Raw genomic sequence first — 26,767 nt, forward strand, 5'->3', positions numbered from 1 at the left:
AATGTCTAGAGAATTACAATACAATAGCAATATTAAGTGTAATATAATAGAACGAAGATGAGGTTCCAAACAGTCCAGGGGCCTCGTTTATAAAGTGCGCGTACGCTAAAATCCACGGCAACGTTCATGTTTATAGAAACGTTGATTTGACGTGGAAAAGCACGTACCGTCACGTCAGGGTCTGAGCAGACGTACACACTTGTCTTTGTGGCAAAGTCAGAGTACTGCAGCTGTTTGAACATTACGCTTCATTAATTAACATTACTTTTTAATTAACGGGAGTTTTTGCGAGATTAAACACCTTTTTAGTAGCCTAATGTTGAGAGTACTTTACTCGCTTTCTGTACACAGTTTATTCCATGTTTTTTTTTTATTTTATTGTATTTTTTTTTTAATTTTACAAGAGAACTTGCGAAGTCTTGATTTACTACTAATGCCTAAAATCCAACGCATCTCCAACTGTTTTGTCTGTGTAGTCTATAAGAATAGGCCTATGTCATGCGATAACGGTTTTAATATATTCTATTCAATAACACTGTTAACTGTTTTTATTGATTAGGGTTAGGGTTAGACTTTGCAAGTTCTCTTGAAAAATAAAATAATAAAAAACAACATGGAATAAAATGTGTACAGAAAGCGAGTAAAGTACGCTGAACATTGACGCCGTCCAGGGACGTGCACAGGGGGGTTGCTCAGGTTGCCCGGGCAACTGCCCATATGCCCTTCTCGACTCACATTGCCCTTCCGAGGTGGAAAAAAATAAATAAAAAAAATCGTACAATGGATGCAGAATTTCACGTAGGCCTAGATAAAAAAATAAAAAAATAAATAAAAATCGCAAAGCCTCATTCACTTCCATATTCGGGCACCCGTCCGAAAGTGAAAGTCGGTAGGGGAAGGGCAAACTCTCTTTACGTGGCTGCAGCGCTGCACGCGACCGGCACCTGAGCTGAGCCTGCATGAGCGGCCCTAGAAGGAGATTGTCGCGGTTGTCGGGTGAGACGACTCAACGTTGTCGGAAAAGTAATAGTAAGGTTATAAATAGTAAGGTCCTGACAACATTCCTGGGCGTGTACTGAGAGACTGTGCAGCAGAACTCACTGATGTCTTCACAGACATTTTCAACATCTCACTTAGTCAAGCTGTTGTTCCCACATGCTTCAAAGCTACCACCATCATTCCAGTCCCGAAGTAAGCCATCTCCATCATGCTTCAATGACTACCGTCCTGTTGCACTTACTCCCATCCTCATGAAGTGCTTCGAACGGCTAGTCATGCACCACATCAAGTCTGCCCTCCCCCCCTCCCTGGACCCATTCCAGTTTGCATATCGGTCCCAACCGGTCGACCGATGATTCCATCTCAACTACCCTCCACTCAGCACTCACACATCTAGAGGAAAAAGACTCATACGTCAGAATGCTGTTCATAGACTTCAGTTCAGCATTCAACACAATCATCCCTCAACAGCTCATTCACAAACTGGTCGAGCTGGGGCTCAACACTTCGCTGTGCAACTGGCTGTTGGACTTTCTGACTGGAAGACCTCAGGCAGTACGTGTCGGCAGCAACACATCCAGCACCATCACACTTAACACTGGGGCCCCCCAAGGATGTGTGCTGAGCCCCCTCCTCTTCACTCTGCTGACACACGACTGCACACCGTCACACAACTCCAACCTCTTCATTAAGTTTGCGGATGACATGACTGTGGTGGGTCTCATTAGCAACAGAGATGAGACAAACTACAGGAGCGAGGTGAGCCGCCTGGCCGGGTGGTGCAGTGACAACAATCTCTCTCTGAACGTGGAGAAAGACGAAGGAGATTGTTGTGGACTTCAGGAGAGCGCACACTCAGCATGTTCCTCTGACCATCAACGGTGCGACTGTGGAGAGAGTGAGCAGCACCAAGTTCCTGGGTGTGCACATCACAGAGGACCTCTCCTGGACCGACAACACCGCAGCACTGGCCAAGAAATCACAGCAGCGTCTCTACTTCCTCCGCAAACTGAGGAGAGCCAGAGCCCCACCCCCCATCATGTACACCTTCTACAGAGGCACCATCGAGAGCATTCTGACAAGCTGCATCACTGTGTGGTATGGCGCCTGCAACGCGTCCTGCCGGAAGACTCTGCAACGCATAGGGTGAGAGCAGCTGAGAAGATCATTGGTGTCTCTCTCCCCTCCCCTCCAGGACATTTATGGAACCCGTCTCACTCGAAAAGCCCTCTGCATTGCAGGTGATCCCACTCACCCGTCACACAGCTTCTTCAGTCTGCTCCCATCAGGGAGGAGACTGCGGAGTCTCCAGGCCAGGACCAGCAGACTGAAGGACAGCTTCATCCATCAGGCTGTCAGGAAGCTGAACTCGCTCCCGAACTTACCCCCCCGTCCCTCTTCTGCCTCAGGCACCACTGAACTATGAAACACCCCCCCCCCCCCCAGGTCCCACATCCCCAGGTCCTTCCACCCCCCCCTCCCTCTAACATACGAATGTCATGCACCAGTCACTTTGTGCAGCAGTGGTCTGCTCACTACCTCATTCACCATGGATCTGACATCATTCTACCTCCTCATCAGTCAGTTTAATAAAATAACTGCTCTGAGCCCTTTGTCACTTTGTCACTTTTAATCAGACTGAATAAGCTATTTTTTTATGCACTAAAAATCTCTTTATCTGCACTGTTTGTTCACTGGTTTGCACTCTATCTGCCATGTGCCTTGCGCTGCTTTTATTTAACCTTATTTTTATTTTATTTTTTCTATTATGTCTTTTTTACATTCCCTTATTGTATAGTTTTTTATCTTATATTTTATATTTGATCTAGATTTTTAGGCTCTACTGTTAGTGTTATCTGTATGCACCGGGGGTCTGAGAGTAACGCAATTTCGATTCTCTGTATGTATGTACTGTACATGTGGAAGAATTGACAATAAAGCAGACTTGACTTGACTTGACTTGACTTGACTTGACTTGGTTAAGTAGTCTTTAATTGAATTGAATTGAATTGAGTTGACTTGTTTGTTATTATTTTGTTTTAACTGAAATAAAAATAAAAACGAGGCATTACAAAAAAAACGATAAACCAAAACTGTAATGTGTGTTTGGCAAAACTATCTAAAATAAAATAAAATTATAGATTAAATGTCCTTAGTTTTCGTCTTTGTCAATGTCTTTCATAGAGCAAACGTTCAGCTGCATTTCATTTCCCTGCGTCTCTCACTCACGCGTCTCTCTCACATAACGTTACTCGCGCGCGCACAGCCCTCCTCTCCGTGCACACCGCGTCTCCATGAGAACGAGTGTTGGAAGCAAGTTCGCGAAAGGTTGGTATCTCGTGAAAACCATTACACAATCACACATTAAAAAGTGGTATAAAATATTTTTAATTCTGAATATAATTTTGTCAGTGTGTTAATGTCGACCCGAGAAGGGATTGCTACTTTAGAAAGTTAACTAGACGCAAGTTTGAGGTAAAATGCACTTGGGTTGTCGATGTCAAAACACTATTTAAGCTGTGATTCAAGTAAGGAATAATTGACGACGGGCCGTTGAATTATTAGAAAAAATAATGCACACCTGAGGTGGTGATTCAGTCACGACTCGGAAGCGGAGTCAATTATTCCGCTTATACCACGGTTACCACACCTCAAGATATCAATCAGATGATATATTTAAAGGGATTCGTTCGGTTTTTGTACTTAATCGCTATTGTGGGTAGGACTATTTCTTCCGCATCTCATCCAGCGCTTCTTTTTGCTGGTTTCACAATGTCATTTTAAAGCTGGTAATGGAGGCTTGAGCCGTTGATAGTATTATAATGCAGTTATTAATGAAGTTATTATAAAGAGAGCGAGAGAGAGAGAGACACACACACACACACACACACACACACACAGCTTGAGAGAGAGAGAGGAGAGAGAGAGAGAGAGAGAGAGCTTGTGTGAATTAGACTGCAGCAGCGTCTCTAAACAGCGCTGTTATTTACCTCGCTAGTGAGAAATGTCATGTGTACTTTTGGAAAATCGTCTGTCATGTTGTTGTTTTTGTTAGTCCTGTAATTTACGTTATTACAGTTTTACTATGCGAAGTGATATGGAACTGTAATGCGGTCAAGAGAGCTGCCTGGAACTACGTTCGCCATGCTTTTCCCAGAAAATAATGTCACGCCTCAGAACGTTCGTCAGCCAATCAGATTCAAGCATTCAACGGCCCCGTAGTATAAATATTAAATAATGTTATGTCATTTTTTTACTCTTACACTGAATGTTTGCTCCTTCATTCCAGATGAGTAGGCTATTGTATAGGGTAAATTTAGTATAGTATACAGCTGTGGAATTTGTATTCTGTATAGAAAATTATTGCTTGACTAAAGTAAAGCCCTCTCTCTCTTTCTCACCCATGCACACTCACTCATGCACACACCCACGGCACACACACACACTAAAAAAATTATGCTGTATTTAAAGTTTTCTTTTTATTTGTTATTTGTCATGTTCTTTTCTTAGATTAAGCTCCCTGACAATCTGACAGAAATGTCTTGTTGTGGCTCAAAAATGGGTTGAACACGTGCGGTTCATGTATGTCTTCTTTAGTCTGTTGGCTCTTTAGGTTTTTTACTGGCACACGTCACTTACACATTTTGCACTTACTGCGGAGTGTTGAGACTGTTTACATATGTGTGCCCATATGTACATTTTATGTACTGATTTTATTTTTGAATGAATATTTTCTAAAATTGTATGATGTTTTTTTTTGAGTTATTATTACACAATACTTTTTCTGACCTTTTTGAATCTTGCCCCTGACAAATAACCCAAATTACAAAAAAAGACTAAAACTAACACTAAAAAGTCATGTTTTTCTATGTTATTATTAGTAGTAGTTAAGGTGATTGAGTGCTGTATTTTAGTGTTTTACTTTGTGTATATATATTTTAATAAAGACCCTGTTATTCTCAGTCCTTCATATAGCCCGTGAGTTTTTTTTTTTTGGGGGGGGTGGTTGGTGTGGTCCGTGACCTTTTTTTAGGTCAGAGCAACTGCCCCTCAAAATTCCTGTGCACGTCCCTGATTACCTTTTTTTTGGTTTTAGAAATTGAATCTCAGATTTTATGTGTAAGTCAATTTTTGTTTTTTTGTCTTTATTCTACATGTGTGGACATACAGTGGAACTAAATGTCGTGCCTCACAGGACCGTGGTGCTATACAGACATACAACAATGAAGTAAAACAGTATAAACCTATACACAACTAACCAACTGTCAGATTTTGACTATAAATATACTATATATAAATGTTTACCTACACATAAACTAAAAAAAAAACTATAAAGACTATACAAATGCTACACATAAACACTGTACATGTGCAAAGAGAAACATCGTAAGTCAAGCAGCTGACTGGGGAACAGTGCAAGATGATTAGTAGTGCACGAGCATGTAAACACACATTACTGAGTCTTCTGTGAGTCTTCTGTGAGTCTTCTGCACAGAAGTGTGTGGGAAAAGTGTCTAGTGCGCATAGACGAGAATTGCACAAAATAGATTTGAATTGCACAAAAAAAGGAGGTTTCAGACAGTTTTTCTGTTGATGTGGTATGGTTTGGGGGTGGAGGAGGGGAGATGGTCCATGTTTCAGGAGGAAGGGGTTTGTGTGGGGTGTCAGAGGAGGGCGAGGTGATTTGAGTTCAGGGCTGGGGGAGAAAGCTGTTGAGCAGTCTGGCGGAGCGGTCTTCCTGATGGTAGGAGCTGGAAGAGACTGTGGGAGGGATGGGTGGGGTCCTTCACGATACTGCTGGTTTTGCTGGAGCATCATGTAAGGAAAGTGTCCAGGATGGAGGGGAGAGGGGCACCGATGATCTTTGCAGCTGTGTTCACTGTCCGCTGGAGGGTCTTGCGCTCTGCTGCACTACAGTTCCTGTACCAGACAGAGATGACGCTGGTCAGCACACTCTCTATGGTTCCTCTGTAGAATGTGGTGAGGATGGGTGGAGGGAGACTTGCTCTTTTCAGCCGGAGGAGAAAGTGTGGCCGCTGTTGTGCCTTCTTGGAGAGTGACATGGTGTTGGTGGTGCAGGTGAGATCCTCAGTGATGTGCACCCCCAGGAATTTAGTGCTGCTGACTCTCTCCACAGTCGGGCTGTCAGTGGTCAGTGGGGGGTGGTCAACTCCTGAAGTCCATCACAACCTCCTTTGTCTTCTCCACACTGAGGGACAGGTTGTTAACGCCACACCATACAGCTAGCTGGGCCACTTCCTCTCTGTAGTGTGTCCACTGTTTTTTTTCCTCTTGTTGCAAAGTTCACATGTTGGTAGAACTTTGGCAAAACTGTCTTTAAGTTTGCGTGGTTGAAGTCACCGGCTATTATAAAGTCACCTGACCACGCTTCGGCCAAGGCTGTCTTGGTCTCACCGCCGGCTTATGTTCGCGCCGAACAGCAGCAGAAGATGCGGTTTTCCCACGCGCTGCGCTGAGGATGAGCGGGAACGCACAGGAAAGTTTGTACCGGTGCGTTTTGGAAGGAAGTGGCTAATAGCCTTCGACTGTTTCAGCGCTTCGCTTCCGTGAACATCTCTACCGCTGCTCCGAAGAGACCTGAGGGATTCACGGGAGCGTCCAGAAGGGCCGTTTTTTTTTTTCTCTCGAGTCCTTTGAACACTTCAGGGTCTGGCCCGTCCTCTTCCAGAGACTTGATCAGCTTGACCTGATACACCTGAAGTATCGCCATCACGTGCATTGCTTTAAGCTGCTTGGCCCGCCGCAGAGAAAGCCTTGCTGGTGAAGTTTGCAGTGGCGCGGCAAGGTTCAGAGGGGAGAGGCGCGTTGTTCACTCTCCAGTTTGCCGCGGCTGAAGCACAGAGATGGGGGGGCAACGGCTTCTTCCACGGGGGGGGTTTTCCTCCTTGGCTCGGAGAGGCTGCAGAGGAAGAGCGCGGCAGGGCTTGTTGGGCACACAGAGCTTGAGAGTTGGGAGGCTCATATCTCCGCAGTGGGGGCAGTCCGACCCCCAAGTGCTGCTTGTGCGTGGGTGCGACCCATCAGAGAGTCATCCTTGTTTACGATGCTCACCAGACCACAGCGGGGAAGAGAAGGCGTTTCCGCTGCAGCATGTAGATCACGGTGAGCAGTCTTGTTGATAGGCTTCTTACTTCTCGTAGAAGGTTGGCTGAAGAAAAAGATTCTGAATGGATGACGTACAAGCGCTGCTTTATATAGAGAGGGGGGCCCTCATATTTCCATTGGCCAGTTTCACTGGCGTGATTCAATAAGGCTTCAGTAGTATTTGGAGAAAAGGGTAATTCCCATAGAAATGTTGAGTGACCCAATCGAAAGAGAACTGTATTTATACAGAAAAATCACATCCCTGAAAAGAATACACAGTTTCCTACTAGAAGATGTCGCAGTGTGTCTATTAGATAAACCCAACACCAGTGACACTGAATATTAAAGATCTGTTGCATCTCCCCAGCTCCTCTGCAGTCTATTACAGGACCTGAAACAATCAGAGCGGCCAAAATCGCATACTGGGTACTATATTTGAATTTGAACGTACTACTCGACCGATAGAAAGTACGTTCTATATAGTAGGAATGACGTACTACATCCGCCATGTTGACAATGTCACGTGGCATACGTCGTCACAACAGTGTGAAGATTTAAAGAGCCCACTCTACTGAGCGAACATCGGCGATGGTTTTTGTTATTCTTACCGCTTTCGTCTGCGTTTTAACGTCGTTTAAATTAACAGTTTACAGCAGGCTCGCAGCTGCTCGCAGATCACGCCTTCGTTGACAGCTTGTAAATCTTTTACTAAATATAAATTTAGCTCGTAATTTTTTTACTTCAGAATAACAGCAGCGACAGCTGTGAACAGAATGACAGCCTTATTTTATGTAAAGAAATAAAGGAATTTATTGTAATAAATTAATACAACTGAAAATACACAGAAGAAACAAAAGGAACATGAATCAAGTAATGACCTTGAATGAATGAATATAGTAAATATAGGTGTGTTTCAACACCAATGATGCTTGCGCACGGAACATTGTTGAGAGAGCCTTCGGGATGCTGAAGACAAGCCTGCGCTCCGTCTTCTTCTTCAAGGCGCTGGAAGTGAGTCCTGCCTTTGTGCCAGGTGTTGCTGCATGCTGTGCGGTGCTCCATGACCTCGGTCTTCTGAATGGGGACACTGTTGATCCAGAAGTTGTGGAGGATCATGACGATGATACACTGGAGCCCCGAAACACAGAAGCCAGCACAGGAGAGTATGTGTGGGACAATCTGACCGCAGCTGTGTCCACTCCAGACAACCGTGTGCCAGCTCCTCAAGAGCTCGATCACCTGTAGGAACATTGAACAGGTCAAGACTCTGCAAATCAGTTCATGTTCTCATATTGCTATTGTTTAAGCTTGTGTTAGTTAGTTATTATGTAAACAGGTGTGTGTGGGCACAGCCAACAGGGTGTTGTGATGCATAAATTAAATCGATTTAATTACTTAAAGTTTTGTAACTTTATCTCATTAAATTACTTAACGAGCCGTCTGTTTAAAGAAAGCAGCGTTAACAAGCTGATGCACAGAGCATCTGATCGATAATAATTATTAAACATCTTTTTACACTCAATTCACAAAATCGTCTCATCGGTTTACAATGTGTAACCCTTCAACAAGTCACTCGTTTACATGGATTATGTTAAACAAGTACACTTTAACCACGATGAACAACGTTTTTCCTAAGGTACTTACACTTCAAAACAGCCGTGTCGTGGTTTTCCACCATATATGACGACTCCTCTCCCGTGGCCTCATGGGATAGTGTAGTGTCCATCGTCTGCATGCTACGCAATTCGAGCGGAAGCAGCAGGTCATCCGGGTACATCTCGCATACTGTTTTTCGAATACTATATAGTATGGAAGTATGTGATTTCGGACGCAGTGCATGTGTTAAGCTACCTACTTCACTTCTACATTTTAAACACACAGATGATAGAGAAGGGCTTGAAAAAGTGCCTGTAAAAACAGCAGCACCTCTCCTTCTAGATGTAAATGAAGAAGAGTACTGCAGACCTGCCCAGAAATAGTGTGTGAAAGAGCGATTCTGAACACAGGAAGTGTCCTCATTAACCTTGTTTATGTTGTAGTTCCCATGTCATTATACACACGTGTCCTCATAAGCCATATACACCAGTAGACACACACACACACACACACTCTCTCACCGTTTGCTCTCAGCTCGGGCAGCAGTGTGTTTCTGAGCTCAGGGAAACGCAGCTCTGCCATCTTCTTCCCAGCAGGCACTGCAGTGTATCGACTCCTGCTGTGCTCCGGCGGCACCTACAGACCAGACACACACACATACACTCACAACGACGAATGAAGGATCACACACACACACACACACACACACACACACACACACACACCTGTGTGTTGAGGAGAACAGAAAGGTTCTGCTGTGACGGCCGTGGAAACACGTTCATTTGCTTCTTCATCTTATCAAATGACCTTTAAACAAGCACAAACACATCAACAAATGATGCGCCGCCTTGATCATGTGACACACATCAGCTAATAGTAATTAGACTGCAGCGACTGAGGATGTACTGTGGCAGCAGTGCATGATGGGAGTGTCACCTGAGGCTGTGTGTGGCCGGTGAGTCGGTGGAGATGGGCGGGATTCCTGCCTGACACACAGCCTCACTGATTGGCTCTGTGTTGTCTGGGCGGAGCTTGGCTGTGATGTCACTGTCCTCGCCGTCAGACGGCCTGAACTCACTGAGCCGCAGGTTCGAGTCCTGACACACACACACACAGATCATTTCTCACACTGAATAATCTTCACATGAAGATCAAATGTAGACACGTACACGAATCTCTTCACACCGCAGACCAGATGAGTTGCTTGTGTTGATGAAAATTAATCTCTGACCAATAAGATTAAACCGTGGAGCTGCTGCTGATTTTGATTGACAGGTGGATGTTCCTCACCTGTACGGCGTCGGGAGCCCATCTCAGCACGTCCAGCTTCTCCTTCTCTCTCCTGGAGCTTTTAGTGCCTCTGCTGTTTTCCTTCAGGTCCTTGTGTGTCTTACTGGCCAGTTCTTGCTGAAAGCTGCCAATAAAACAGTCTGATGGTCATTAAATCTGTTGCATGTGTCCAGACCAGAAACATTAACAGAGACAACTTTCAGCATATGATTAATTGTGCATGCGTGCATATTAAAAAAATCTTCAAATGGAATACATTACAATAAATGTCTTTTGTTCTATATTATATATAATGTTCTTTTTTCAGTATTTTCTGTAAATCCCTTTAACCCCTTAACTGTCACCCCCCATTTTTTAAAATAGGCATTAAAGTGCACTATCCAAACTTAAATTGTTGTCTATGAAACACTTTGGAATATAGACCTAAGGTTTGGTCTCTTTTTAAATAAGAAAATTAGCAGATTTTGGCAAAAAGTGGAATTTTTTCAAAAAATTAAAGTATCAAAAAGTTCTAGAAGTTTAAATGTACTGTAAATAAAATGTGCAATATTAATTTTATTTATTATAAATATTTTACATAACAGGTTTTACTCTAAAATTGGTATAAAATTAATGCCTTGTGTCTAAATAAGTTATGTTCCAAATTTGAAGCTGATATGAAAAAAATTGAGGTTCCCTGTGAGATTTTATTTAGGGCGTCATACCACAAATAGCCACTGGGAGCCATCAAAACTCCTTTGAATTTTGTTTAATGAATTTTTCCCAAGATTTCTCTGTCAATTTTACTTCAATACTCAAAATAACCACCAAATATGGAATCCTGAGACTCAGACCTTTCCAATGATATGTTTGTTGCCAAGATTATAAAAAGTTTTGATTCTAAAAAGACCGTAATGCATTTTGTAATATGACACTAAGACACTGCCCACTAAGGGGGAGGAGACCGCCATAAGAATTTAAAGTACCATTTCCATGGTAACGCAATGTCCGATTTTAAAATGGTTTTCACAGGATGAATCTTGGGCTTCTAAGCTTTCAAATGATATATAATTTATGATGATTACTAAAAGATTTTATAGAGAAAAAGGACAACAAAAAAAAGAGTGCCAAGCGTCCCACAGGTGGGACGGTGACAGTTAAGGGGTTAAATCCTTTAATAAGTTTCAGTTTTTTAATTTGAGGTTTTACTGGTCACTGGTCAGTACGTCATGTAGAGAAATGCTTGATTCGACTCGGCACACAGAACAAAATAAAATTACATAAATTAGGGGGAAAAACCTTAAGAGGAAAAAATAAGAAATGTATATAAATCTGAAGAATTTACAACAAAATAAAATAATAAGAGAAAAGAAAAATTATATAATTTAGGGGGGAAAAAATGAACCTGAGATCATTGACACTGCAGGGGCAAATGAGTGTGAGCTAGAAGTGTTTCTGTGAGGGCTAGCAGAGGGCTCAGAATGAATCCAGCAGAAGATGAGCTCACCGCAGGTGGAAGCGGTCTCTGGTGAAGTACGCATGCAGCAGCAGATCTGCACACTGCCAGCGTTTGTCTGGATCCATCTGCAAACATCTCTGCAGACATGACAGACGCGACGTCAACACACACACGATTCACGTCAGATCAGACTCACACTCAGTGGTGACGAGTGCCGCGCTCACCTGAGCGAGATCTAGAGTCACTCCAGACAGTCTGAGCGAGCGGCTCTCCAGCGGGGCTCTCTCCGCCGGCTCCGGAAGAGAAACTCCCGTGAACACCGGGTTCCTGTAGAAGACCTCGCGGTGACGAGGGGTCAGGTGACCTGGAGAAAGACCAGCGAGAACAGATCTAGCTCTACAGATACAGAGCTGCTAATGCAAGCATCACATTGGCCTCGTTTCTGAACCCTGAGCAGGTCAAGGAGAGATCCTCAAAGCTCTTACAGAAGGAGTCTGAAACACCGACAGCGACGGAGGATCACGAGCATCGGACACACAAACCAGAACTCACCGAAACAACTGATGACCAGGTGCAGCTGATCAATGTCAGAGTCCCCCGGGAACAGAGGATCACCTGTTAACATCTCGAAGAACAGACACCCGACGGCCCACACGTCCACCGCCCTGAAACACACACACACACACACACACACACACACACACACACACACACACACACACTCGTTTTGCTCACAGAATCCATCATGTGTCCTGCTCTTCCTGTCAGGGTCTCATGATGATTTTTGGAGGAGTTTTTTTCTTCATCAGTGTATGCTCTTTAGTGAATGGGTGCCGTCAGAATGAGAGTCCAAACAGCTGATAAAAACATCACAATAATCCACAAGTAATCCACAGCACTCCAGTCCATCAGTGAACATCTGGAGAAGACAAAAGATGAAACAAATCCAGCATTAAGACGTTTTTAACTAAAATACATTGAGTCTATAATCCATAATAACACTTCCTCCAGTGAAAAAGTGCATCTCCTGTTGTCTCTCACATCAGAATCCAGAAACATATTTGTTTAGAGCTGTTTTGGCTCAGTGTTCTGTGCAGATTTCTCTCCTGATTCACATCAGACCACTTTTTCACCGGAGGAAGCGTTATTATGGATTATGGACTCTATGTGTTTGAGTTTAAAAACGTCTTAATGCTGGATGTGTTTCATCTTTTGTCTTCTCCAGATGTTCACTGATGGACTGGAGTGCTGTGGATTACTTGTGGATTATTGTGATGTTTTTATCAGCTGTTTGGACTCTTATTCTGACGGCACCCATTCACTGCAGAGCATCCATTGCTGAGACACTAATGCAGTGCTACATTTCTACAAACCTGATGAAGAAACAAACTCCTGATCTTAAACATGACATCTCTGTAATATCTCCCGTGTTCCTGGTCTGTTGGACACTCACTTCCCGTATCTAGTGTCTCCCACCAGCAGCTCTGGTGCTCGATACCAGCGCGTCGCCACGTAGTCGGTGTAAACCTCGCCAGGAGCGGCCGCCATCGTCCGAGCGAAACCGAAGTCACAGAGTTTGACCACGCCGAGCTGAGAGACCAGAACGTTCTCGGGCTTCACATCCCTGTGAATGATCTGACAGACACAGACTGATCACTGGAGAGGAAGCACGGACACAGCACAAGAGAGACGGACGGAAGGCTCACATTGTGCTGGTGGCAGAAGGACACGGCCCTCAGGATCTGGAAGAGGTACTTCCGGACTCTGAGCGGATCCAGTCCGGATGGGAACTGTTCAAGCTCGTCCAGAACCGTCCGATCCACAAACTCAAACACCAAATACCAGCGACGCTTGCGCTTCCACACCTCCAGCAGATTCACCAGATTCTCATGCCGCAGTTGCTGCCGACACACACACACACACACACACACACACACACACACACACACACAGAGAGACACACAAACACACACACACACACACACACACACACACACACACACAGAGACACACACACACACACACACACACACACACACACACACACACACACACACACAGAGAGATGAGCACACACTTGTGAGAGTTCAGATAAAAGCACTAGTGGTAACTGCATTACAGCCCGTCTACAGGAGAAGAGAGACACGAGTGAACCGTGATGAGCTTTTATTTTCTATGAGTCCAGTGGAGCTCAACATTTACAGATTTTAACATGTATTGATGCAGTTTACATTATTGACATTTGTCAAGTATGGTAACCCATACTCGAAATTGGTGCTCTGCATTTAACCCATCCAAGTGCACACACACAGCAGTGAGAAGTGAACACACACCCGGAGCAGTGGGCAGCTATATCCAGCGCCCGGGGAGCAACTGGGGGTTCAGTGCCTTGCTCAAGGACACTTCAGTCATGGGTATTGAGGGAGGAAAAGAGCGCTGTGTTCATTCACTCCCTCCCACCTACAACACCTGCCAGCACCGAGACTCGAACCTGCGACCTTCTGGTTACAAGTCCAACTCTCTAACCATTAGGCCACAGCTGCCCCGATATTTGCATTATGTCCTAAGAACGTTCTGCTAAGGTTCCCGTTAAGTTATGAAAACGTAGTACTCTGAACATTCATAACACAGTTTGTTTTGTTTTTTAATGTGAACTTTAAGGAAACATTTAATTTCATAATTTACACAACATTATGAGAACATCACTTTTGAATGTTTTCTGAACTTTCTGAAACAAGTAGTAAGATTCAGAAACCATAAGATGAAAATGTTCTGTTAATGATGTATGAACAATGCTGCTGTGCTAACATGTTTTTAAAGACCAGATAACCTCGTACGCATGTTCCTGGAAGAATGTCTGTTCGTACAGTGCTGTGATCTGCTGTGAATCTGTTCGTGACGTGTTCTCTGGTGTGCCCAATAACAAAGAACACACGTCAGCGGCGTCACTGCAGCGTCGTGAGCGCGCTCACAACAGACCCGGAAGAGAAAACAATACTGAATAAAGTCATTATTTTTGTTATTTTTGGACCAAAATGTATTTTCGATGCTTCAGTAAATTCTAACGGACCCTCTGATGTCACATGGACTACTTTGAAGATGTTTTTATTACCTTTCGTGACGTGGACAGTATACCGTACATACATTCTCAATGGAGGGACAGAAAGCTCTTGGACTAAATCTAAAATATCTTAAACTGTGTTCCGAAGATGAACGGAGGTCTCACGGGTTTGGAACGACATGAGGGTGAGTCATTAATGACATAATTTTAATATTTGGGTGAACTAACCCTTTAAATGCAGAGCACAAATTCTGAGTATGAGACGCCACACTCAAGTTTGAAGTTTAAAGTAATTTTAAAGATTAAAGTTTGAATGTTTTGAAGGCATTAAAGTCTATAAGAAAAACAGATAGACAGGTAGATTTAGCAAAACAACATCTAAAAACCAGTTCAAACCAGCTGATTTAACAAATAAGATCTAAAAATGAACTAAAAAACAGTTATAAACCACCTACAACCAGCGGATTTATTTAGCAAAAAAAAAAACAACAGCTAAAGCCAGTCTATAACCAGTTGATTTAGCTAAGACACATTTAAAAACACAAGTAAAGCAAAAACCATTTTAAAATCAGCTAAAATAAGTAAAAATCTGCTTATTAAGCAAATAATAATAATAATAATAATAATAATAAAATAAATTAAAAAACACTGTTGCAGTGTTGTAATCTTGACATATCTTCACATTAACTCTAAGAACGATAATCTCGACAGTAATAATGATGATGATGATGATGATGATGATGATGATGACCTTCAGCAGCCGGATCTCTCTCTCCACGATCTTCCTCACGGACTCATCTTCCTCCAGCAGCTTCTTCACGGCGACGCTCCTCCCGGTGTCCCGGTGTCGACACTTCAGCACCGTCCCGTAGCTCCCGGAGCCCAGACAGCCCACAGTCTCGTATTTATTCATCGCTAAACGCTCCAAACACAGCGCTTTAACGCGAGTACCGACGGAACAAAGAGCGGCATTCCGAAATAACAACACCGTATCCATAGAAACCGGCGCGCGCGCAGAGGCTGTCAATCAAACGCGCGAGTCGCTCGTGCACAGACAGCAGGTTTATATTATTTATATCACAGCAGCCGTTTCTAACTGTGCAGGCTGATGTTTCTCATCACAAACGCTACAGAGATCAATAATGACCTGTTATAACAAGTGCTGTGAGAGCAAGCTCAAGTCAGAATGATGAGTGACACAGCTCAGATTAAATCATTAAGAGCCTGAACAACTGCTGAGGAAGAAATCAACATCAATAGAAGGACATAAGTTAGATTGTCTTCCCGTGACATGTTAAATCAGAACATTCTCCCAAACTACAGCCTGGGCGTGCCTAAATTATATAAAATAGGCTACATTAAACATCCTATTACTTTATTGGAGTTATTTAATCACCAACTTTGCATGTGTGGATGACTGCACAAGAGATCATTTACAATTTATAATAACACACATTTATATATGTATCAAGCAGGTGGATTTCTAGTACTTGGAGAACAAATTAAACTTCAGTAACCATTATCAGTGAAGTGAACGATCAGGGCCTCTGGTTACAGTCCCTACAGGAAGACAAGGATATATTAAAGGAATCCTAGTCTGACAGATTGTTATGCACTCTTGAAAGAAATCAGATGGCTAGCTGGTAAGACTAGTCTAAGCAGTTTATGCAGCAACCACAGATACTGCAGTCATATTGTGCTTACAGTGAATCCATGTTTGTGCAAATATCAGCAGCTAGAGTCAGAAGGACATCATGACAGCCGAGCTGAACAAACAACACGGACACGCAGGAGTTTGCAGATTTCAGTAGTTTATTGAAAGTTGAAAACACATTCAAACAAAAACCTGCTGAAGCGGACTGAAGTCCAGTCTGAACCCAGAACCAAACGCAGTGCACAGTGGTGAGAAACGCTCCAGAAATCAATGGAAAGAGCAGCAGGATCCAGAACAGCCATGCAGAGACACACCGACTCCAGAACCAGAACCAGCTCTCACCTGGAGCGTCCGGATCAGCACCTGTGAACCGCTAACACTGGACACTCGCGGGAGACGCACAGACAGACGGCCCAGAGTCCAGTTAAGGCACCACCACTGTTTTATTTACTGGGAAAATAAATAAGTGTACACTGAGCACTGATTGATGAAGCGCTGACGTTCATCCGTTATAAAATGTGAGAAATCCGTTCCTGACATCCAGCTTCTGTTCTAGAGAAAAAAAAAAAATAATCACACTGTCCTGTTCTTCTGCGCAAAATCATGAGGAGAATAACAGAAAGGAAAGCGCGGCGGGAGTCTGAGAGTCTTGGAGGCCGGTCACAGTCCGAAAGCCAGAGAGAGACATGAGAGAAACAAAAACAATGGAACGAGTAGAGGATCTTCATCTGCGCTCAGCGGCGGGGGCCCGTGAAGCGGCTCTCTCCCCCTCGGCCCCTGGAGGAGGCCGGCCCACGCTCACGCCCCATCCCATTCCCCAGGGGGCCCCGGGGCCCACGCCGGCCGTCCGGCGCTCCTCTGGTCTCCCGCTCGCGGACCGCTCTGGTCTTCTTCTCCTCCACGTTCAGCCGCACTTCCCCGCGGAACATGATGGGCTGCGGGAGACAGGAAAGAGGAAACGCTGACTTCCTGTTCTCTCATCAGCCGTTTAACAACACAATCCTCCAAACAAACCACTGATTCAGAACGTTTACTGCAGTAAGAGACTCCAGTGAACACTGAATCAGACTTCTAGGGCTGTGAGTTAACATTCAATCTGTGGGGGTTTCTGATGACTCACTGCACTTATATGAGCCTAAAAAATAAAGATATCAATGCAAATATAGTTTATCAATATCACACCAGCGAGAGTGCTGTTTTCACCAAGAGCTGTACGAATGAAAATCAGATATTGATTATATACAACGGTTCAATAAACGAGCAGTTAATATTGTTGCATTCTAGATGATGTAATCTTGTCAACATTGCTCATTTTTGCTTAATTTTCACAAATGGAAATAGTTCTAATTAAAGCCACAGCAGAAGAGAGCATCTCTGAGCAACACTGCAGTGATTCGATTCTGAATGAATCGAGTGAGTCACTGATTCAGATCGAGAGTCATTAGCTCCATTTCTGAATGAATCAGCTGTTTTTTGAAATAATTTGTTTTATTGATTATTTGATTCGCTCGATAAAGAAATTGTGATTTGTTGCCACCTACTGGTGCTTTTAGTTTAATATTTAAAGTATCTTTTTTTTTTCCATAAATAATTTAATATTTCAAAATTCAATTTAAAAAAACCATCAATACCCATTTATTATTTATGCAATGGTGAATCTAAATCTTCCTTTCTAAACTTTTTTGCTTTACTCATCTAACACAATAATGACTTTGACCTTTCAGATGATAAAATTGGTATTCGATTATTAATTGGCACATCTTGCAGTTAAACAGATTAAAAATCGTAACTAGACTCAAGACTGAAGCAAGCAGGTTCTGTGAGAAACACATCAAACCCACCATGAGCAGCCGTTCTGTCTCCGACATTTGGACACGACTGGCATTTAACAGAACAGAACTTACAATCCGGTCGAGAAGCAACCGTCACTCATTATAAAATAATTTATGCCATAATTATTCTAATTTTACAGAAAGGGTGTTTCCTGAATAACTTGCGGTGGAAAGCATGGGTAATTCTGACCTGGCGCAGTGTTTTGATTAGAATCATCACATCTGTTTTAACGCATGCAAAGCTCAAATCGGACCTGACGTCTCCGCACACATACGCTAACCCTAACTCCACGCAGCTCCCGCACTACTCTCCACTCACTCAGAGCCTCACCACGAGCTGTAACCACTCCTCACACAAACCTTGGATCCCAGAATCCTCTGCACCGGCTCAGAGTCATCGAACACCACGAAGCCGAAGTTGGGCAGCTTCCCTCCGACGCCTTTGGTGTTGATCCTCATCTCCACCACGTTCCCGAACGCTGAGCGAAACAGAGCGGCGTGAGACCACAGACACACAGTCGTAGCGGGTCAGAGGTCAAAGGGTAACGGTCTTACTCATGAAGAAGTCTTTCAGCTCGCCCTCGTCGATGTCGTGAGGGAGATTCCCAACGAAGAGCTGATGACTGTCTGGATAACGAACGGACCGGCGGCCCTCCACATCACCGGCGTCACCGTCACCGCGGCCTGAACACACAACGGTTTCCCTTTTTATTGATGACCAGAAAAAATTTTATACACAAAGGATTTCTGGGGATTTTTTTTTTTTAATATAAATTAAGTTGTTTTTATGCATTCAAATAATTAGACAAACACAGAATTTGGTATTAATGAACCTTTATTTTAACATTTAAAATAAATAAAATTTGATTGAATCATTTAAAAGGTTTCCAGAAAAATAAAAACAGAACTTGGGAAAAAATAAAACATTCATATGGCCCTTTATATCAGTGTTATGATGAAGGACTCTCAGCTTCACTCATTCTTGTTATTAGATGAATGATGACCGAGTCATAGACTACAGAATAAGACGTGTCACTCGTATAGCTCTGAATGGGGAAACATGCAAGGCTCAATATGGCCACTCAATCACAGGAAGCCCCGCCTTCTGAATGAAAGAGCCAATCACTAATCGGTAAAGTCAGCGCGTCACTGCAGCTGCCGTTAGAAGCGTCTCGGTTGCTATAGAAACAGTCAGCGCTCTGAGACGTGCGCTTAGGACTGCACATGTGCGCTGGCTGATCTAACCTGAAAATAAGCTTTTTATAACACTATTTGAGCAAAAGTAACAACATTTATGACACAGCTATTATCAGATTTGGTGATTTCAAATATTAAATTTAACCGTAAGCTTAGTGAACAGTTTTGGAGAATCTGATGTTTCCTCATTCAAAGAGATAGGAGCTGCACAAGAGGCGTTTCAAAGATGGCCGCCGAGTGACATGACTTGTCTTAAAGGGACTTTGCTTTGAGTCAACCACAGTCACATGACAGGAAACTCACCCTTAAAACTGACGTACTGTTTCCCACCCGGAGCCTCGGAGCTGCCGCCGTCTGAAAAACAACAACAACAACAACAACAACAACAATCATCATGACAGGAAACCATTCCCACTATCAGCCTGTTATTAATCACGTGAGAGAGTGTGTGTGTGCGTGAGTGTGTGTGTGTGGGAGACTGCGTGTGTGAGAGAGTGCGCATGCGTGTTTGTGAGAGTGAATGCGCGAGTGCGTGCGTGCGTGTGCGTGAGCGTGAGAACGTGTGTGCGTGAGAGAGAGTGCGTGTGTGAGAGTGTATGAGAGAGTGTGTGTTTGCGAGAGAAAGTGTGCGAGTGCGTGCATGTGAGAGTGCGTGTGCGAGTGCGTTGAGTGAGAGAGTGTGAGCGTGTGCGCGTGTGAGAGCGTGTGCGTGCGAGAGTGTATGAGAGAATGAGTGTGTGTGAGAGTGTGTTTGCGAGAGAGTGCGTGCCAGAACGTGTGTGTGAGAGTGCACGCGTGTGAGGAGTGTGTGTGAGTGCACGCGTGTGTGTGTGAGTGTGTGTGTGTGTGTGTGTGTGTGAGTGTGTGTCACCTGCTCGTGGTCCTCGTGGAGGGAAGCCTGGTCTCTCGCGCCGCTGATCTCTGGGTAAGGACTGAGTGTCCTGCTTGAGCTCCAGCCGCGGCTGACAGACAGACACACAGCTTCAGCACCACAGCTCCTCTGATGTAGAGACTCTACTGTCTTTACCACTCAAGCTGACTGTTTCATCATTGATGCATTTCGTTTATATTCCTGTGCAGCTGTATTGTATAAAGCACTGTTGAAATAAACCTGACTTGACTAGATGTTCATGCTTCTCTAACTCCAGCCCCCTCACAGAAGTCAAGGCTTCACTAAAGGGCACACTTCACTGTTACATGGACACTCAGCAGTGCGCTGCTGTGAAACTGAACACATCCTGGGACTCAAAGCAGTATGACTACTGACTAGTGTTTTTATTAATTAAGACACTATTATATTTTTCACTGACCTTTGGAATACATTTTTATATTTTGAATTTTAATTAGGATTAGGTTAGTTTAGTTTTAAGTCATTTTGTTTTCTCAGTCATTTATTTATATTTATATATATATATATATATATATATAGTTTGTATTATTTTTTATTTCAGTTTTAGTTATTACAACAAAATGACAAATGCTGATTTTTTTTTTGGTATATTTCAGATCATGTTTATTTTATTTGAAGTAAGAAATGGTTTTCATAGTTTTAGCTTTGGTTTTAGTGAACTATAGTAACCCTGCTACTGAAAAATGGCATTTAAGGAACAGTTCCTGCGGAAATCATTTCCAAACCTGTACGACTGACTGAAACACAGAAGAAGAAACTCTGAAGCATGCTGGGAGCCAGACAACACTGGCTCTCACTGAATGGACAGAAGATGTTTCTCAACATTTCTGAAAGTCACACTCGTTTGAAATGAGTAACTGATGACAGAACGTCACTGATGTCACTGCAGAGGAAGTACCTGAGCTGCTTTCACCACGTGAGGCGAGATTCCAGAGGCGGGAAGAGCGCCGGCCGGAGGAAGATTCTTACTGGTCACCAGAGCCCAGGAGAACGCCTGCAGACCACATCATCATCATCATCATAATGATGCACGCGATCCTGCAGACCACATCATCATCATCATCATACGCACTCCACATCAACACTGCACAGGCGGAGTCAGAGCGAGGCCGGGGGTGGAGCCTCTCTCCTCCTCTGGCAGTTTCTCCTCCTCCTCCGGCTCCGCCTCAGCCACCTGCAGCTCTGCTTCTGGGTTAAGCTCCGCCTCCGTCTCCTGATTGGCCTCAGGCTGGGGCTCTGACTCCGCCTCGGGCACCGCCTCCTCCTGCTGCTCCTCGACTCCGTTACTGAACACACACCAGAGCAGAGCATCAGTAAAGCAGCCGGCACTGGAAGCAGCGAGAGGAAGATCTTCTCATGCTGGTACCTGACGGGCGCCGGAGGCTCGTAGAAGGTGCTGCTGCTGGGACGGTCCGGGGCCGGTTCAGGGGAAGCGTGAGTCTCCACCTGCTCCTCTTCAACCTCCTCTTCCTCAGACTCTGATCACAGACCAAAATACCGATAATACCACGGAACAAAAACATTTCAGGCGTAATGAGGGACTTTTAATCGTAAACAAGCCTGAAATACTCCGGGACTCTTAGTCTGAAAATCCTATGCACTGAAAAAAAATTGATGTCAAAACTATTTATTCAAAAATTTCACTGTTACAAAAGAATTATAACACATTGCATCAAAGGTAAATGTCTGTAAGTAAAAAGACTGAAACAGTTTTCTTGTAAACGGAGTCTCTGCAGGATCTTTAGGGTGCGTTCACAGCAATAAAGAACACGATACATTTGTTCCTGGTCCGCTGAGTGTTCACACTGGCATTTCTGACAGCGACCCTAAAGATACCGAACCTAAAGGGTTAGGGTTGCGTTCAGAACCTGGCTGGTCGGGCTGAATGACGTATATTTCGATACAGAACTCACCGAACACACCAAACAAAAGGTGTGTCAAAGCCACTAGAAGGCAAACAATATCTATGCTAACAAACTGTAAAAAGACTAAAAAGCATGATTTAGAGTCCAGAACACAATCAGAGCTGTTTGAGAATCTGTGTGTGTGTGTGTGTGTGTGTGAGAGGTGTTTGAGAATCTGTGTGTTTTTAGTTTGTGTGTGTGTGTTGTTTTTCCTCTCAGATCAGCTTTTGTTCATAGCGGAAGATGTCATTGTGCACATAGAACTTATTGACAGCAGATCCCTGGTGAACACACACACACACACACTAGGGATGGGTATTGTTACAGTTTTAACAGCACTACTGCACTTACCAATGCTTACCGGTCCGGTACTTTTACGGGTATTCTTATCAGTATTTGTGTGTGTGTGTGTGTGTGTATATATAGGTGTGGTGTGTATTGGAGTGCACACACAGTCTCTTGTGCAGATTATTGTGCTTTCAACCTTTTATTATCAAACATGTCCCGCAATTTAGCAGCAGTGAAGATGATATTTCACGACAGTCACTGATTCTGATGCTAAGTTTGGGTTTTAGGGAGGAACAAAGGCGCACCGCTGTTAAGGGAAGGAAGTTGTGCTGTATCTTCTTTTTTATAATCTATAAATTCGCTTCATATAACAGCCACGGGCCTAAAGTGTAAGCAGACGTTTGACTGTTTAGTTCTCTCCTCTATCGTAATTAAACAGGGCTTTCACGCTGCGTGCGATCTCGCTTCTGAACCGCCGACAGCAAAAACTGCATCACAGATAAGTGTCTAAATATTATGCACATAAAAACAGCGGGCGACTCCGGTGAGAAAGATAATGTCTGTATAGCAATAACAAATGAATGTGAGTTTTCTTAATCTCTCCAGTCCTGACTAGACGTGTGATATATCAGCATAATGAACATGTACAACACTGTTATCATGGCACTTCAAAATACAGGACACAGTGCAGTCACACCACTTATTACTCACTGCACCACACTAATAATAAAGACTACACAATATATTCATTTAACAGAAGATGGCAGCAGCTGCGTTTGTATGAGTCCGCGATACCAGGATGACAATTAAATAATTATACATTAAATAATTGTACAGGAATGTGGTGACTGACCAATCAGAGCCAAGTACTCCACAGAGACGTGTAACAAAGATTAGTAACTTCTGTAGCAAATGTAGCTAATGCTCATTGTTAATGTTGAGGTCTTGTTGTAAAGTGTTACCTATTGGTCTTTATCATTCGTGCATAGTATGACAACGTCACAGCTTATCAATACTGCGGTCGTTCATAGTTCAGTTTCGGTGTCTCACTCACACACACACACACACACTCACCTCCGGAGCGAGGACGAAGGTCTGCATGAACCTCCTCATGGGCCGGCCGCTGTTGGACAGCTCGCCCATCACCTGCACCACCACCCCGTCCCCCAGCGTGGCATGAGCGTCCACCTGCCGGATCTTAGTGTGACACTCATTGAACTGCAGCGACATCACCTTCTTATGGATCTCCTGCACACACACACACACACACGGTCAGAAGGCCTCGAGCGGTCCATCTCTGGCCCGTGTGCTGCTTCACTCACCGCCTGACCGTACACGGCCTCCTCCGGCTTCCCGCTGCCGTCCACCCCTCCGTGAACATACGAGGAGTTCCTGCCGTAAAACCTGCACAGCAAACACAAGCACAGCGTTCAGCGCGGCTCTGAGACGACCAGCCGCCGCTTCTCTCTCCACTCACCTGTGCAGGTAATCCGGAGCTTTGTTCAGCAGCGTGTAGTACTGCCGCACAAACTCACGTCCTACGAGCAGGGGACTCGGCTTCTCCATCACCATCTCTCTCTCACACACACACACACACACACACACACACTGACACACACACGAGATACAGAAACACAGCAGAACAGGACAACTTTAATCATAACACAGTCAGACGGGTATTTAAACACTGAAAGAGATGGACAGAACAATAGAGAGATAGATAGATAGATAGAGAGATAGACAGATGATAGATAGCAGAGCTGTGCAATTAATCGAAATACAGTTTAGATTTCTCTTTTGCTCCTCCATAAAAGCCCAATGTATTTTGATGTTCAGTTCAGTTAATTTATGTTGAGTTAATTGATTGATTTTGATCAGATTTATGTTTTAAAAGCGCTGCTGCTCAGGACGAGTGAAGTCTAAACGCTCAAATACAAGCAAAAACGTGTCAAAATGCAACGCTTCGTGATTATTCACGTGAACCCTTGTCGGTTGTGTAATAAATGAACACAAAGAGTTGAGAAGTAAAGTTTGTGCTGTGCGGCTCTTAAAGTGACAGCAGCCTGATATTCCTGCTGCTGACCGTGTGCTTCATATTAATCAAACAATAAAAGAAACCACTCGCTGCTCTCCACCGAAGCACTTCTGTAGCTTTAATAAGAAACAAAGTGTTTAATTCTTTCAGTGAAGACTATACTGTTTTATCATTCAATTATTATAATTTCTGTAGTAGACTGTTAGCTGAATACTGTAGACGTGCACTGATTGTTTTATTTGTATGTTTTTTCTATTGTATTTGTTATTTCCTTTATTATTATTATTATTTATAATAAAATGTTATTATTATTTTCAGTAATTACTTAGGTATTTTTTTCAGTATTCTGCCCTGACATTGAGAATTGCGAACTTTCTCTAAATCTCTAAAATGTAGTTGTCATAGCAAACTTATTTACAGAAAATATATATTTGATATATCGCTATCTTTAAATAAATCACTCATATAAAGTTTTGGTCATGTGGCCCACTCACAATCGTGATTACAATATTGACCAAAATAATCGATAGACAGACAGACAGAAAAACAGATAAGATGAGTGGATGATAAACAAATAAACATAAATGTGCAGAAGTAAGTTGATGGACAGACAGACAGAAAGAAAAACGAACAGATAGACAGATAGAGGGAGAGAGGTGACGAGCGCGCGCCGCAGACAGACAATAGCGCTCGCGTGTTTTAGCTTCATGCTAACCGCGCTCAGACTCACCTGACGCGACAGAAACCGTTAAAGGCCGCGCGGCTGCTCCGCACGCACGCACGCACTCTCCGCACACACTCGAGCGAAGGACCGTCGACCCGCTCCCTCTTTATCCGGGAAAAACCGACCGACAGCAGCCGAGCCGAAATATACACACACGGAGGCAGACGTGCACGCGTCCGCCACTCTCGCTCGTTCTCTCTCTCGCGCGCGCACGCACACATGTGACGCAGAAGAGCGCGCGGGCACGGCAAAAACGCGTCACGCGCAGTCGTTGTTGTTTATTTATTTAATTTTTTTATTTATTTATTTTTTTATTAAATATATGTATGTATGTTTATAATCTGATTTGTTATAATGTTCAAACATTCTTCAAAAAAAAGTTCAGTTTTAATTTCTACTGACGTGTGATTGTGAAATGAAATAATTCCACTGTGAGCTTTGCTGCTGTGTACAAGCAACCCTGCCAGTTATTATATCTGAAATAACTAACACTTCACACAAATATCAGAGTGTTTTCAAGAGAAACTGTCTGAGCTCTTTCAAATATGAGACTAATTCTGCAATAAAGCATCTTTAAAAAGACAATGATGTCATTATTCAGCTGAGTTCAGTTCAGTGTTTGTTTAGATTCAGTCATATAGTTCAGTATTCAGAGCAGTGCAGGTCAAGTTTGCTTTATTCTTATCCAACGATGTCAGTGCTGTCAAATTAATAATAGCACTGAATATTAACTTAAGTAGTATAGAATATGAATTATTCAGTGCTTTTTCTTGAAGTGAATGAATGGCTGACAGGTTTGACGGTAAAACCCAAAGAGAATCTATTACACGACTACAGTTTGATTCTGATTGAGCGGTCAGATGTGAAATGACCTCTTCTGTGTAATAATGCTGTGTGCTGTTAAAGATTCATTCACTCGTCTTCATTCTCAGCAGTGGAGAGTTTCCTTTCTGTCTCCTCCCAGATAGCACAGGTACGTCTGCAGGAGGTCTGTTAAAGATCTGCTGTGTGCAAACATCTGATAGACGTCTGTAAGATGTCAGTTTTACATTCATTCTAAATCATAGACATCTTAAAGACATCTTCTAAACGTCTATTTGACATCTGATAGGAAACGTCCTGCAGACGTACAGGAGATGAGCAAACACTATAAAACACATCTAGCAGATCTCGATACAGACTCAAACAGAGACTCTGTGATGGACGAGTGCTGACAGCTTTCAAAGTAATTAGATCTGGTTACAAAAAAAAAAAAACTTGTTGAATTATTTTCAGGACAAAGTCAGAATAAACTTTGAGAACTAAAGGCATCTTTACACATTAAGGCTGCTCTGTGCCTGCTCTGAATTCTGTGTAAAGATGTTATGCTGACTAAATCCAGACTAAATTAAGCCAGCTCTGCCCCGCCGCAGGCTCCAGTGTTACTGTAGTGTTACTAAATGCATTTGAACCCACCTCAGCCCCTAGTATCAAAGTATACAGTTGTAATTGCTACGTAAATGCAGGAGCCATTTTGTGAGAATTTTTAAGTTTAAATTTGGTATAAGATTACTCTGATCATCACTGCATCTCCTGCTCTTCAGACAACCAATATCAGACATAAAATGTGTCTTGAGATCTGGAAACAAACGAAACTGTGCTGTTCTACATGTCAGCACTGGCAGGATTTGATTAACAAATGACAAAAAACCCACAGACTTGAGCAGAAATGTCACAGGTTTATTGGTAGAGATG

At 43.4% G+C, this 26,767-nt stretch overlaps 2 protein-coding genes across 4 annotated transcripts in view; both read right to left on the bottom strand.

Moving 5' to 3' along the window:
• Nucleotides 1-16,146, bottom strand: part of LOC122135163 (cyclin-dependent kinase-like 2) — a 16,642-nt gene extending 496 nt beyond the window's left edge. The window contains exons 1-11 of one of the 3 annotated variants that reach the window (XM_042713866.1): nt 15,241-15,675; nt 13,135-13,329; nt 12,882-13,063; nt 11,981-12,093; nt 11,653-11,792; nt 11,477-11,565; nt 9,991-10,114; nt 9,637-9,797; nt 9,426-9,507; nt 9,222-9,336; nt 7,973-8,343 (exon numbers count right to left, since the gene is read on the bottom strand). In XM_042713866.1, the coding sequence (XP_042569800.1) occupies nt 8,102-8,343; nt 9,222-9,336; nt 9,426-9,507; nt 9,637-9,797; nt 9,991-10,114; nt 11,477-11,565; nt 11,653-11,792; nt 11,981-12,093; nt 12,882-13,063; nt 13,135-13,329; nt 15,241-15,486 (1,689 nt within the window). In that variant the 5' untranslated portion in view covers nt 15,487-15,675 and the 3' untranslated portion in view covers nt 7,973-8,101. Of the gene's footprint in view, nt 1-7,972; nt 8,344-9,221; nt 9,337-9,425; nt 9,508-9,636; nt 9,798-9,989; nt 10,115-11,374; nt 11,566-11,652; nt 11,793-11,980; nt 12,094-12,881; nt 13,064-13,134; nt 13,330-15,240 lie in introns of those variants that run through there. The other 2 variants (XM_042713867.1, XR_006153376.1) reach the window with 2 other exon arrangements.
• A 137-nt stretch (nt 16,147-16,283) lies between these two features.
• Nucleotides 16,284-25,246, bottom strand: g3bp2b (G3BP stress granule assembly factor 2b). The gene is given in 13 exon segments (XM_042713943.1): nt 16,284-17,078; nt 18,336-18,454; nt 18,531-18,659; nt 19,476-19,526; nt 20,044-20,134; nt 20,981-21,076; nt 21,173-21,368; nt 21,449-21,565; nt 22,185-22,267; nt 23,349-23,522; nt 23,597-23,678; nt 23,752-23,892; nt 25,040-25,246. Coding segments are annotated over 12 exon segments (1,434 nt in total). The 5' UTR covers nt 23,847-23,892; nt 25,040-25,246; the 3' UTR covers nt 16,284-16,877.
• Nucleotides 25,247-26,767: the final 1,521 nt, after the last annotated feature.

Source organism: Cyprinus carpio, chromosome A23, assembly GCF_018340385.1.
Source record: "Cyprinus carpio isolate SPL01 chromosome A23, ASM1834038v1, whole genome shotgun sequence".
Classification (NCBI taxonomy): Eukaryota; Metazoa; Chordata; class Actinopteri; order Cypriniformes; family Cyprinidae; genus Cyprinus; species Cyprinus carpio.